The 15,561-nt window shown below is 44.0% G+C and overlaps 1 protein-coding gene across 1 annotated transcript in view; it reads right to left on the reverse strand.

The window, feature by feature from the left end:
• Positions 1-690: 690 nt before the first annotated feature.
• The window catches only part of HS1BP3 (HCLS1 binding protein 3), a 32,117-nt gene continuing 17,246 nt past the window's right edge, over positions 691-15,561 (reverse strand). Inside the window, exons 5-7 of the mRNA XM_081857314.1 lie at positions 8,056-8,213; positions 6,764-6,899; positions 691-1,976 (exon numbers count right to left, since the gene is read on the reverse strand). Of these exons, the coding sequence (XP_081713440.1) occupies positions 1,748-1,976; positions 6,764-6,899; positions 8,056-8,213 (523 nt within the window). The 3' untranslated portion in view covers positions 691-1,747. The remainder of the gene's footprint in view (positions 1,977-6,763; positions 6,900-8,055; positions 8,214-15,561) is intronic.

The raw sequence follows: 15,561 nt of genomic DNA on the forward strand, positions 1-15,561 counted from the left end.
TTAAATAAACTCACAAAATGCTCGTGAACGTTGGCAGAGATGGATTTACGGGGCTTTTAGCTTACCCTGTTCCATATACAACTTAATCTCTCCTCACCCAAAGTGATAGCAAGAAATGCAAAAATTTCAGCTTGTAAAAAGAAGTCTGCACCTACCTTAGCCCTAGGAATGGAGCTGAAGAGACGAAAACCAGATGCCATGATCAAAACTCCCACATTCCCCCTCCCTTTTCCTGCTACGTAACAAGCTGCTCCTGAAACTCTGGGGGCTATTGAGCATAGTCTCCAATACACCACAACAAACTATGGTCAGAAGAGAAAATCTAGTGCTTCTCATGAAGAAGCATTTGGACACCCCATACACATATAAAGGTAAAGGGACCCCTGACCATTAGGTCCAGTCGTGACCGACTCTGGGGTTGCAGCGCTCATCTCGCTTTATTGCCCAAGGGAGCCAGCGTACAGCTTCTGGGCCATGTGGCCAGCATGACTAAGTCACTTCTGGCAAACCAGAGCAGCACACGGAAACGCCGTTTACCTTCCTGCTGGAGCGGTACCTATTTATCTACTTGTACTTTGACATGCTTTCAAACTGCTAGGTTGGCAGGAGCAGGAACTGAGCAACGGGAGCTCACCCCGTCGCGGGGATTCAAACCGCCAACCTTCTGATCGGCAAGTCCTAGGCTCCACCCACAGCACCACCCACATCCCATCTACACATATAAATACCATAAATATGGGGCAATATGGATCTGGGGGTAAATGCTGTATGTGCCCTGTAGCCAATCAATCCAGGGGGTGAAGGGGTTTTTTGGCATATTTTCTAGAAAGTTGTTTCAAGGAGATATTTCAACCAAGATGATTAAGGGTCTGGAAACCAAGCCACATGAAGAATGGTTGAAGGAGCTGTGTATGTTTATAGCCTGGAAAAGAAGAGGCTAGGAGGAGATACGAGAGCCATCTTCAAATATCTAAAGGGCTGTCAAATGGAGGATGGAGCAAACTCGTTTCCTTCTGCTCCAGGACTCAAACCAATGGCTTCAAGTTACAAGAAAGGAGATTCTAACTAAACATCAGGAAAAACCTTCTGACACTAAGAACTGTTTGACAGTGAAATGGTCTCTCTCAGGAGGTTGTGGATTCTTCTTTAGAGGTTTTTTTAAGCAGAATTTGGATGGCTATCTGTCATGGATGCTTTAGCTGAGATTCCTGGATTGCAGAGGGTTGGACTAGATCACCCTTGCGACACCTTCCAGCTCTACAATTCTCTGATTCTAGGGACAAGGAGAAGCAGTTAAAACTATTTCCAATTAAGAAAAAAAAATTTACTTTACTCAACCACCTTACTAAGTCTGCTCCCTTTATCCCCTCTACCTCTCAAATAATCAATTTGCCCCAAATTATGTTGTATGAATGTATTCCAACAGTTTGAACTACAACTGTAGTACAAAACAAAACAAAACAAAACGAGATAGCACTCTCACTTTCAACAAAATTCTAGCCTTGCTCTTGAAACTCCCTGAAAAAAACAAACATAAGGCATCTTTGATCAGATCCCAGCTGCTCTGCGGTCAGAACACACACAAGCCATTCATTGATTTGCTGCTTACAAATCTGCTCTCTTTGCCATAATGAACCAGCAGGCAAGCTGTCAACCGAGGCCGCTGGGCCAAAGCCTGCTCTGTCCAACCAGATGCAGAAGGCTGGTGGAAGTTCTTCCTGAAGAAAAGTCTGGCATAGTCTGTGTTTCAGAACAGGCTTGGTTCTTCACTGCTGGTAGATTCGTTTTCTTGAATGTACTGGAGGATATCAACTTCGCCCATGGTCTGAGCCTTTACTTCAGTTGGCTTTGTTTTGGGGGCTGAGGAGAATGGGGGTTTTGCATCAGTTACTGCTGGCTTCTTTGGTAACGCTGGCTTAGGTGGTAGCTTGGGCTTGGAGCTTGGTTTCCACATCTTCTCAAAATCCTCTTCCACTCTGAGGAGGAAGAACAAGTTCAGAGACGTGAAGCGAATCTTATTCCAATTGTGGGGGTGAGGGAATATTTATTTTTGGGTTAAAGATGAAACTTCTACTTCAAAACCTCACCAACACATAGTAGTAGTAGTAGTAGTAGTAGTAATAATAATAAATCATTTTTAATTTGTATACCACCTTTCTATCTTACAATACTCAAGGCGGCTTACAAGCTGAAGAAACAAAAAATGTACATCTTATAACAATCTAATGCAATACAAAAATGTGATAATAAAACATAACTTTAAAATAGGCAACCTACATCAAAAAAGTAACATTCAACAATCATTAGAATAGTATAAAATTTTATTTATACCCCGCCCTCCCCAGCCCCGACCGGGCTCAGGGTGGCTAACACCAGGTATAAAACAATTGATTAAAATACAACTTAAAAACAAGATTAAAATACAACATTAAAATGCAGCCACATTTCAGTAGAAACTCAAATCAAAAACTTTTTTGGGGATGAAAATGTCATATCTACACCAAGGCCAACTACCCAGACTGGTCCTACGTTGGCCTGGAAAAAAGCCAAGGAAGTCCCCAAATAGGAGTTCCATCACAGAAGGAGAAAGGAAAAAGGATAGAGGAGGAGGGGATCAAGTTGATTCCAAGCCAAAGGCCAGGTGGAACAACAGTACTCCTGCTACATTAGACTTTTCATACAAGTTTCACTTTATCACGTAAACCCTGAAAAATAATTGGGTGATTTCCAGTGCCCTCATTCTATCCACAGAAGGATTTTTGCTTGTGCAAAGGACCTTCTCAAAGGTACAGATTTAGGTTTGGTCAAACTGTGTGCAGAGCCTTGGGGGCATTGTAACCAGTGCGATTTTCCTAGAAAAAGGGGTGCCGGGGCTCACCACGAACTTCTCCTTTGTTCTCTTAGAATGGCAGAGAGGTGCCAGAGCTGTAAGCTCCGGCTGAAAAAAGGCCCTGGCTGTAACAATGATGTAGAATGGAAAGCGAGAGGCACCAAATTTTGGCAATGTGCAGGGTGTCGCTGAAATTTGAGACTCCAAAATCCACCACTGTTTCTCCTCTCTCCCCACCCCCACCTTCCCCAAATCTGCTCCAGAGGGTTGGGAAGAACACCTAGAACATATTGAAGGGTATGAGGGGGGGAAGTTTTCTGTTACACTGATGGAACAATAAAAAGAAGAAGAAGAGTTTGGATTTGATATCCCGCTTTATCACTACCCTAAGGAGTCTCAAATCAGCTAACATTCTCCTTTCCCTTCCTCCCCCACAACAAACACTCTGTGAGGTGAGTGGGGCTGAGAGACTGCAGAGAAGTGTGACTGGCCCAAGGTCACCCAGCAGCTGCATGTGGAGGAGCGGAGACGCGAACCCAGTTCCCCAGATTATGAGTCCATTGCTCCTAACCACTACACCACACTGGCTCTTAGCACTACTTTGCATACAACTCGTGACTCCTATGAAAGAACGAGATACATCAAACCCAGGCCAATAGAGAACAGTGTTTTCTGATATTTTATGCACACTCCATAGAACACAGGAGGCAAAGCAACTATCTGAAAAGTTTAAGAAAAGGAAACAAAAAGTGTATCTCATTGTTTATAAGTGTTATAAAGAAACATGGGCGTTTGCTGTCTATTTTTAATTTTAAAGGTTTATAAAGAGCACAGAAACCCACATTCTATTTTTAAATTTAAATATGTTAAGTTTGGTTTAAAAAAGGAAAGCATGTGTTAGAACTTCTTGTCGTAATACTGTAATGGTTTACTAGCAGCTGGGTTTGCATGGAAAATATCGGCACTTTCTAAGTAGGTCAAATAAGCTAGAAACAAGAAGTTGGTTGCCATGCCAGTTCCAAAGATTCAGCATCTCCACCACCATTTAAAAAGAGAGCAAGAAACAATTATATTTGTCGTAAGAAAATACCAAAGGATCACACCTCAGGGATCAGGAAAAGAAAGAGTGGTTCTAATCTACACCACAAGTTTCCCTATTCTGCATAATGGATGGATGAGGTTGAATCCTGACAAGACGGAAGTAATGTTTTTAGCAGACAAGGGGTAGGCGGATGTGGGGGACTCCCTGGTCCTGAATGGGGTAACTATGCCCCTGAAGGACCAGACGTGCAGCCTGGGAGTCATTTTGTACCCACAGCTCTCCATGGAGGCACAGGTCCAGGGTGGCTGTCTACCAACTCCATCTGGTCTGCCAGCTGAGACCCTACCTGCCCCCAGACTGTCTTGTCAGAGCGGTACATGCTCTGGTTATCTCCCTCTTGAACTACCGCAATGTGCTTTATGTGGTGCTACCTTTGAAGTTGACTTAGAAACTACAACTAAACCAGAATGTGGCTGATGGCTGGGAGTGGCCGCCAGGACCATATGCATAACACCAGTCCTAAAGGATCTTCACTGGCTCCCAGTACATTTCCAAGCACAATTCAAAGTGTTGGTCCTGACTTTTATTGCCCTAAAAACAGCCTCGGCCCTGTATACCTGAAGGAACATCTCCACCCCCATCACTCAGCTCCGAGGTTCAGCTCCTCGGAGGCCTTCTGGCGGTTTCATTGTTGTGAGAAGCGAAGTTACAGGGAACTATGCAGAAGGCCTTCTCAGCAGTGGCACCCTCCCTGTAGAACACCCTCCCACCAGATAAAGAACTACACAACTTTTAGAAGACATCTGAAGGCAGCCCTGTATCAGAATGTTTTTAATGTCTGATGGTTTCTTACATTTCTGTACACTGGAGCCAACTGCTTTGGCACCCACAATAATGTATTTGTGGGGGCTGCCCCCCCCCAGTCAATGGGCAAAGCTGAAGCCTTTCATTGCGGGCACCCACAATATTTGGTGCAAGATGGCACCTTTGTTTCTATATGTTTTGGAAGCTGCCCAGAGTGGCCTTTTTCTTACTTTACCAAGCTGGAAGAATCCGTATAATGTGATGCATATTCATCTGACAGATGAAGAAGCTGTTTGCAGTGGTTTATGCTTAAGGTTGCATAAGGTGGTGTTTTGCCCATACATACAAAATGTCTATCTTTGATAACTGGGATGAGACAGAAGAAAAACAATAGATGGCAGTTAATGACTGTGTGTGTTCTTCCTTCTCAAATATTCCACTCCAGTAACAATCAGGCTGTGCCCTGAAGACATCATGCCTTAGAAGATCAAATGTGTTGCCAATGCACAAGACGCAATGTGCAACTAATTTTTTACCTCCGAGTAGATTAAGGTAGGTGTTGCTGATGTGACTTGTTAATAAAAGTACTCTTTGTATAAACAAAGGAAGGCCCACACTCACATCCCAAGGGACCTCACACAGTGGATTCCCCACCCCCACCCCACTCACATTAGAAAGTAATCATTAAAGCTTTCGGAAAATCACTCAAAACATGACTTTTGGCCTGGACATTTTGCATGCAAGTGCATTCCTGTAGTTAATGAAATGTGAGTCTGTAAAATCTCCCGGATCGCTAATAAAGTGTGCAATTTATTCTAGTCACCTGAAATTCTAAATCATGTTATCATATACCTTTAACCTGCAAACAACATATTTTTTGCTCTATAAGATGCACTTTTCCCCTCCTAAAAAGTAAGGGCAAATGTGTGTGTGTCTTATGGAGCGAATGCAGGCTGCTCAGCTATTCCTGAAGCCAGGAGAGTGAGAGGGATCGGTGCTCACCGATCCCTCTCGCTCTCCTGGCTTCAGGGATAGCCGCACAAAGCCTCTTCAGGGCAACGGGAGGAACACTGCCCCTGCCCTGAAGAGGCTTGGCACGGCTATCCCAGAAGCCAGAACAGTAAGAGGGATCACTGCTTTCGCTGCACAGCGATCCCTCTTGCTGTTCTGACTTCGCTTCACTGGAAAGGCACTGCGCAGAGAGAGAAAGCTGTGCAGCGCCCCTTCAGCAAAGTGGGAGGAAAAATGGAGCCTCTTCCATTTCTCTTCCTGCTTTGCTGGAGAGACGCTGCGCAGAGAGGAAGAGAAAATATTTTTTTCTTGTTCTCCTCTTCTAAAACTAGGTGTGTGTCTTATGGTCGGGTGCGTCTTATAGAGCGAAAAATACGGTAATTGCTAAGCCAAAACTGACCACAAATATTTGTGCTACAGATGATGAGTAAGGTTGGTGCCACAATGGACAAAACTATTAACAATGGGTATTGTTACTCAGAGTGGGCCCATTGAAATCAATAGACCTCACTTAGTCGTGTTCATTCATTCCAATGGGTTTAACTCTGAATAAAGCTAAGTTGTATACTACGGTACCTCATCCACTATGAATCCTGAGGCCTAAGGGTAGCATCCAGTGAACTTATCCTGCTCACCCAACGACTTGTACAACAGAACTTCCTCTCCTTCTCCCTTTGTACCATGTGCCCCCCAAATACAATGGGGATTCCCACAACCCTCCAGAGCAGATTTACAGGGTGCACAAGGGGCGGAAGTCCCATTACACAAGTGGAAGTCCTTGCACCAAAAAGACAACTTTGTTGGATACACCGTAGCACTGAATACACCTCAACGCTCAGGCTTCATATACAAGTTATTTGCATCATGCGTTAAAAAATACAAATTCTTAGTAAGGGCTACATCAGATACCAATTTACAGATAATGAAAATCAAGGCCTCGGGCTATCGTTTAGCCTGTTGACATTTCTGAATGCGAACCCTTCCAGCATAAGAGTTGCTACATGTTTGTTGCTCTGCAAAGCTAGGGAGCACTGAAGACCCTACAACTTCAGATGCATCCAAGATTAATACTGTACCTCAAGAGCTCTTCAGTGTCCTCCTCAAGGCTACCACTTAATGCATGTTCTGTGCTTGCACAGGCGGTTGGCAACAGCAGTGAGTCACCCAGAGTCACCACTCCACCAAGGTCTGGATCTTCAAACAATTTCAGATCTGATAATTGAACAAAGAGATAACAGCTACATTTGACTTGTACACAGCAGTAGCCTGAATATCGGATCCTCCAAGTGTCCCTGTTTTCCAGTCCCGGATTTACAGAAGCCATCCCAGTTTCTGATTTGATCCTGGAATGTCTCATTTTTCCTTAGGATGTCCCTATTTTCATCCAAGAAATGTTGGAGTGTAGGGGACGCAGGTGGCACTGTGGGTTAAACCACAGAGCCTAGGACTTGCCGATCAGAAGGTTGGTGGTTTGAATCCCCACGATGGGGTGAGCTCCCATTGCTCGGTCCCAGCTCCTGCCAACCTAGCAGTCAAAGTGCAAACTAGTCAAAGTGCAAGTAGATAAATAGGTACCGCTCCGGCGGGAAGGTAAATAGCGTTTCCGTGCGCTGCTCTGGTTCGCCAGAAGTGGCTTAGTCATGCTGGCCACATGAACCGGAAGCTATATGCCGGCTCCCTCGGCCAATAAAGCGAGATGAGCACCGCAAGAGTCGGCCATGACTGGACCTAATGGTCAGGGGTCCCTTTACCTTTACCTTTTTATGGAGATATGAGACCCACAAGTAACTATATAACCTTTAAAATACAGGCAAGTTTTTAAATGTTTGATGTTTCATGATATTCTTATATATGTTGGAAGCCACCCAGAGTGGCTGAGGCAACCCAGTCAGATGGACAGGGTATTAATATAATAATAATAATAATAATAATAATAATAATAATAATAATAATAATAATAATATAGGATGCCCCTATTTTAATCAGAGAAATGTTGGAGGGTATGGAATATTGGCTTCCCGTCTTCCACCCAATGGGCATAAGCCACCACTGATGACCTCATTCAGCTTGATTCTGAATGCGTCCTCCCCACTGCTGGTCTGTAGCCACTGGAAGAATATCCCTAAGGGAATGCAATTCTCATAGGGAGAAAAAGAAGGAGATAGGGGTCTTCGCTTTTAACTCAACTCAACCATTGGAGTCATCACACATATCTAAATGAGTGTACTAAGGCATTTTCCATCTTGGAATAAATGACTGTATGCACAAGCTGGCAAAGAATGATTTGGAGTTTTGCAACTAAGCTTTGCGAAACTTTGGCACATGTTTTCGGAGCGCACATCAAGGAGCTGACTAGAAGTACACTTACTTTTTTCGGCTGCCAATATCCTCTTGCTGCTGCTGAATGAAAACCCTTTAACTGAGCCAAACAGTCCTTCATCGGGAACAGCTTCTTCGTCAAAAATCGTTAACTTGGGCTTCCCGTCTTTGGCTGGAGGAGGTGTGGGTTTCTTAGTCTTTTTTGATCTAAAGGTTTAAATGACAGCAGAAAAATCCAGCAGACACTGTTAAGAGTGTTTCTTTTTTTTCCTCTTTTCCAGAGGAACAGCCACCCTGTGGACTTACAAATTGAATTTTGGGGAGGTGGGAGATTTGTGGCCTGGAGGATGTGCCCTTTAACATTCTCCCCCATGTCTCTAATAAAAAGCAGCTATTAGCGGCAGAGAGGAAAACACGCTGGCACAATTCCACTCGACAGCTGCTTTTCTAAGAGAGAGAGAGGGGAAAAAATAACAGTGGTAATTCTTACTGTGCTGAAAGATAAGAAGAAAGCAGTGCAGAACCCTGCAATGTGCTCCTAATGGTATGAAAAGCACCAGTACCCAAAATTGTAATGGAAGACCATTCCAAAAAGAGAGCCTTCTCTGTGCTTTCTGGAGAGGGAGCCACTGAGTAAAGCTCAGGTGAATCCTGCAAAGGATTCACAATCAACCCCAAGATGTTATCTTAAAGTAGGCTTTGCATAGCACTGATCCATCAGGCTGTTTGAACTGGAAGGGATCGAAGCTAAATAAAGCAAGGTCCGAACGGCCACCCACTGTCAAGCCTTAACAAAATTCTCCCCCAAAGCTTGTGCTCATTCCAATCAACGTCATATTAGATTTCAATAGTGATCCACCTTAGCGTTGGACACAACTGCCACAGAACTTCTTGAAATGTTGCAATGATCACACTATGCTCTCCTTATTTACAGAGATGCCACATCTTTCCGATTCTTTGTAAATGTTACCATTGACACTTCCACTTCCCAAATCTGATGCTACTGGAGGTTTCAAGTGCAGAAGAAACGGCAGATTAATATTCTACAGCCTTTAAAACATGTCTTTGAGAAGGGGGAAGTTGTCGTTTTGCTGTTTTGTTCTACAATGGTACCTCAGGTTACATACGCTTCAGGTTACATACGCTTCAGGATACAGACTCCGCTAACCCAGAAATAGTGCTTCAGGTTAATAACTTTGCTTCAGGATGAGAACAGAAATCATGCTTTGGCGCCGCAGCAGCAGCAGGAGGCCCCATTAGCTAAAGTGGTGCTTCAGGTTAAGAACAGTTTCAGGTTAAGTACGGACCTCCGGAACGAATTAAGTACTTAACCCGAGGTACCACTGTACTTATTTACTTGTCTTTATCCTATATTTTGTTCTGTGAACCGCCCTGAGATCTTATGATGAAGGATGATATATAAATTGTAATAATAATAATAATAATAATAATAATAATAATAATAGGGCAGTCACAGACACTTAAGGACAATGGAAGTTTTTTTAAAAAACAACAACAACCAACCAATAATCCATCTGCAAAGTCAAATAATTTGCTGGTTTGGTGACACATCTATTTTTAGATATGCTGAAATAATAAAGACACTCGCACCCCAATTAATACATTTTAGCTACATTTCTGTGTGTGTAAAAAAAGAAAGAATAGGTGTGTGTATATCAGTGTTGCCAGTTTCTGCAACCATGTTTCATCCTGCCAATTCCCTTCTATGGAAGGGAACCTCTCATGAACTGCTTGGTGACTAACATTTTACCAGCGACATGGTTCTCCTGAGGTCACTTCAAAAGAAGGAGGCACCGTTCCCACAAATCTGCATTGAGAAAGTAAGTGCCTTCTCTCCCAACCTTTTGCAATAAAGAGTATCCATCAGCAGTGTAAAATGTACAAATGCAAAATTGTAGGGATTTGTGGGAGAGATGAATGGCGAAGCCAGCAGCAGCCAAAGGGGGATGTCTGTCCTGCTCCAAATAAGGGTGGCTGCTGAGTCAAAATCCAGTAAGAGGGATTAAACTGAGGAAGTGAAATTGATCAGAAGTGCCACCGAGCGCCCAGCATGACGTCACCACAAAGAGCCAGGAGAGCACAATGTTCCGTGGGAACAGACAGAAGCCCTCGCATTTCGCCCTGGCGCTGGTTTATTAATAGCACTGTTTGCAGCTTCCCTGAAGTAGCCCTTGCTTTTCACAAAACTGGGCCTTTGTCAAGCTTACTTCAAGAGGCTTGTTGCTGGTGGAGAGGCAGAAAGTTGGCTCTGCCAACATCCCAATGTCGTTTTTACCATTATTGGCTCATTGGTGCTATTTTCCGGAAGCAAAATAGCGATGGGTTCACAGAACGCATTCAAGGTCTAAATGCAGCAATTCTCAAACTTCTTTTTCTCTGGGTCACACACTGGGTCAGAATAAAAATTTGCTCACACTACACAGTTGTTTTTTCTTTAATTGATACCTTGGAAAGCGAAAAGGAACAACTCTTAGCAGTGATTGATTTAAAAGCATAGAACACAACCACAGTGGTACCTCGGGTTAAGTACTTAATTCATTCTGGAGGTCCGTTTTTAACCTGAAACTGTTCTGAACCTGAAGCACCACTTTAGCTAATGGGGCCTCCCGCTGCCGCCGTGCCAGCAGAGCACAATTTCTGTTCTCATCCTGAAGCAAAGTTCTTAACCTGAGGTACTATTTCTGGGTTAGCAGAGTGTGTAACCTGAAGCATATGTAACCTGAGGTACCACTGTACTTTGTAATATGATCATGGGGACTCCAAATAGTATAAAACAATGCAATGACAAGAACATGCCGCATTCATTGTGGGGGGGGGGGAGAGACAAAAATGTTACACAAAACTCTAGCTCTATTTTTAGCACTCAACGTTTCTTGCCCATCCCCCACACTCCTCCAAACATTGGTCATCTGCAAGATGCTTTATGAAACATGACAGGCCAACCTCGCTAGCTGGAAATTCTATGATGATTTCAAGCATTCCCCTAAAATTGTTTGAATGTGTTCACAACTAAACAATTGTTCACAAGAAACTGATTGGGATGGGGAGACGTTTCGGGTTCCAGCCTTCCCTAAGCTAGTGCCTTTCGCATGTTTAACCTGAAGGGCACTGGGTTGGGAAAAGATGCCTTAACGTGTTGAAACTTGGAAGCCCTGCGTGTCAGTCTCACATCTAGATGACCCTTGAAGTCCTTTCCAGCTCCATGATTCTATGTATATCAACTCTTCTCAGGATCATAGACATGACAAAGGATACCCTTGCAAATAGCCACTTGCCTGGTAACCAGTGGTGACTCTTCAGGACACCAATACAGATGACTAATGTAGCCGAATGGCCTTTGTGGGCTTATTTGCAGGAGCATTTGCAAAACACTGAGAAGCATGAGGAAATGCCCGTCGCAAACAGTCAAGACCAGACTTCTGCTAACCTACATACACTTTCGCTGCTGTGAATAAGCCTTTTCAAAAGCCAAGCCAGTTATTCATTAAAGGCTCAGCAAAACAGGCCACTGAAATCCACCCCCTATTAAGGTTTACCATTGTCAACAGAACCCACTCTGTGAATCGAGTGATTCAACATTTCCTGTTCCTTGGGCAGAGGCTTGGGAAGCTGGTGGATGAGGTAATGCCCATTCCAAATTCTATTTTGAGAGCTGAGTCATCCTATTATTGCAAAGTCCCTAAGACAAAAGGTGCTTCAATCTGCCCAGTTTGCTCAATTCCAAAGCTGCAGAAAGAAGCAGCCTTGAATTGTACTTACCTGTGGCACTAAACCTTCTTAGCTTTTTTAAAAGATCCCATTCCACATAAATTACAGATTAGCTACCAAACCTGTATCTGGGCTCTTCAATTTCCGACTGCCAACGCTCCCCCATTTCATCCCCATGGTTTGTTTTTTTTTTAAATGAATTTCAAATCTATCCCTATTTTCCATCTGTTCATTCTTCTAAATATCTAATATGTCTTACAAAAGCGATACTACATACTACTTGTGTGATGTGCAATAAATAGGATATAATGAACATACATAAGAACACACAGAATATATTTTGTTATCTTTGCTTATAATAAAACTTAAGTTCTCTCTTTTTTTCAAATAGTTCAACAGACAACCCTTCATCCAGTCTTTATTTACCATTTCCATTTTTCTTTAGAATTACTGCTAATATGACTATTGCCATCAGCTCCCACAAATGTTAAACCAGTTCTCTTTTGCTCAATTTGTGCTCATCTTTCCATTCTTTTGCATGGAACTCTCTCCCATTTAAACACAATAACTCTGTGTTAAAGAAAACCCTACATTTTTGGTAGGATTAAAGCCTCACCTTTTCCCTTACAAGACTAGTATTTCACATGTAGGAACCGATTTTACGTAAGGGGAGCATTTCACAATGTGAGCCCTGCCTGCTCACCTTGCAGCCTGAAATGTCCACACAGATAAGTGTGTCTGGCTGTTAACCAGAAGGTTGATGGTCCAAGCTCACCTAGGGATAGCTTGTGGGATGCAACCCATTGGAGCAGTCAAATACAACATTCCTTGGTTCCCTAGAGTGGACAAAGGCAGGGGGATGTTACTCCAGCCAATATAACTTCCTGTTTCACTGGTCCGGAACATTCTCCCCCTGCATGTGACCAAGCAGATGGGCATGACCCTGGCTGACTCAATGAAATAGCCGAACCATGCTGCCATCTTTCTCTTGATGCCATTTTCTTCTCTTAACATATTTTGCTGTCTGTTGGCTCTCAGCCAGCAACACATGGGCTCCATCCCCATACGGGATGAACTCACAATTTGTTCTGCAACTACTAGCGAAAGCCTGCCTTCAGGGATCATACTGTGAACTGAACGTGAGTAAACTTCTTGTTACTTTTAAGGAAAGTCTCTTGTGTCTTCATTCTTTTAAAAGAGATCAACGGGGACTTAACAGGAATAATCCAATCTGGGCAAGCCAGAGTGGATTGCTTGACTAAAGAGACTCAAACAAATCTGCAAACTAGCTTCTTGCTATGAGACACACTAGCGTGAATGAAGGATGATATTTAATCAATATATCCTCTTCTACTATCCTTTACATTCCCACACAGCTTGGGCAGCATTCCTGCATTGCAGACGGTTCCCTTCCAACTCTACAATTCAGTTCAGTTCCGTGCTACAGCTTTACCACCTCAGCAGCTGTTTGTGGAAAACAGGCTTTACAGGGATTCTCTGTATTTTCACAACAGCACAGGCCTTGGCGATTCCGTTTTTTCCACTCAGTGCAAAACTTTCCCAAGCTGCCTGCAAGGACATTAGCTCAGGCTTTATCTAGCCCTCGCATCACCATCATGTCATCTGGTTTCCCACAGCTGCCAAGCTACAAAATGTGTGATTGTTGCTAAATATACTATGAAGAGAAGGGGAGGCAAAGGGGATACAAAGACAGCTGTGGACCTGAAGCGACCAGCAAGCATTACTGCTGCCCTATTCTACATAAGCAGATGGTGTGGCAGTCCTGGGGTAGATCTGCACACAGAAAGAAAAAGCACTATAAATAAGTCAGAAATTTAATCGTTCTAACAAAAAAAACCGCTATGAAGAAAATCGCACAGAATTTCTTTGCTCTCTGGCGCCATCTGCTGTTGCAGGCTTATAACGCATTTGAAATGTTTTTTTATTATTATTAATGTGGTTGAGTGCCAGCATAGGCAAGGTAGATACAGCCTTCAGCATGGGTGAGGACTGGACAGCCTGTTCAGCCATCTACAAAAACAGAACCACACTCATTAAGTGGGGAGGACTTTGTACAACTATTTAACAGCTACCTTACCTCGCATCTGAGAAGAGTCTTAAACTGCACATTTAAATTATACTGGAGAAGGGATCCCCCACTCATATGTCTGTTTTGTATTAAACTAAGGGGATTTGCACAATATAAATAAAGTACTTAGTTCAACGGCTGCCAGATCAAAGTACATTGCTGTGCCAACATGTTTGGAGGGGAGCAAGGAAGTCAGGAAGCGACTCTGACACAAAAGGGTGCGTCACAGGGATGACAAAAGTTGCGTGTGTAGGTCCCCAGGCCACCCCTCAAATAACTTCACACATAACACATAATTTTAGTTTTGGTTTTTGGGCACTATTTTGGCCACAACTTTATTAAAATACAAAATCAGTGAGTGGTTGTTTGGACATTGGTTATGACTATCTGTCCCCCCGCCTGGGACAGAACTGACATCCCGAGGTCCGATCGGTAGCCAGTAGAAGGGAAAGTCAAACTTGGGGGTCATCTGAGCTAAGCGTCGGACCCACGCCGCTCACCCCAGCAGCTCCCCGAAAGCTTGCCGGCCCTGATCCCATGACAGGGATTCCCATGACAGGGATTGGGCGGCCCTGGTCCCATGACAGGGATTGGACGAAATTGTGGCAAGCCCCAGGATTCCTTTAACGGAATTCCCTTCAGCGCAATAGGAGGGGCAGGCACAGCCTATCCTGACCCCTCCACCACCAGCATATTATAACCAATGCCTAACCGCAACCTTACAAGTTGTGACGAATTGCTGAGTAGTAGGCAAAACCCAAATGGCACAGCCAATCACCAAATGGCAAAATTCCTACTAGGCCCCTGCGCCAAGGCAGACGACCCCATGACAGGCAAAGCAAGGTCAACCGGAAAAGAGGGTGGGCGGGCAGGCGGGCGGGTGATCCGATGCACTCTGCAAAGAGAAAGAGAAACCAGAGTGCACCAATATTTAAAGACTATGGTCCCGCCCACACAATTTGCAACATACAATTTGCCCCAGCAACCCGGTTACCCAATCACAATGCCAGGCAACAACTATTAACCTGCCTGGCAACAAGAGGGCTGGCCCGGCGGCCCACACCGCAACACGTGCTCTCATTTATTGGAGAACACGCTTTGTCTAAAAATCTGACAAGAAGCAAGAAGCTGGGATTCAAAGCACTTTCAAACACTTGCATCACTTGGCACTCGCTCAGTGGCCGAGCCCGCTTGAAGGCTTCGGCCTGTAAGCCAGCGATTGTCAAAAGTGGGGGGGGGGGGCGGGACGGGACTCCAGAGGCTTTGCAGCTGTGTGTGCTTGAAGATGTGGAACCCTTTTGAACAGGTGGCTATGTAAGTTGCATGCTTCGCACTGTGCCTCAGGACAGAGATAAGTTTTCTTGTCATTATTGAGGGTGCAATCCAGGCTAAGTTAGCTCATTCATTTATTTCAACCATTTACAGGCCCTGCTTCCTCTCCTATTTTGAGGCAGCCTACTCATTGACAAAAATCAGTTAACAGGGTGACCACCCATGCTTGCAACTAGGAGGGCAGGATTGGAAGTCAAGTAATTCAGGTCCACATCAAAAGCAAATTTGTAGATACATACATCGTTTTACAGTGGTACCTCTGGTTAAGAACTTAATTCGTTCCAGAGGTCCGTTCTTAACCTGAAACTGTTCTTAACCTGAGGTACCACTTTAGCTAATGGGGCCTCCCGCTGCCACTGCGCTGCCACCGCGCGATTTATGTTCTCATCCTGAAACAAAGTTCTT

This window comes from Podarcis erhardii, assembly GCF_964252035.2.
Source record: "Podarcis erhardii genome assembly, chromosome: 3".
Classification (NCBI taxonomy): domain Eukaryota; kingdom Metazoa; phylum Chordata; class Lepidosauria; order Squamata; family Lacertidae; genus Podarcis; species Podarcis erhardii.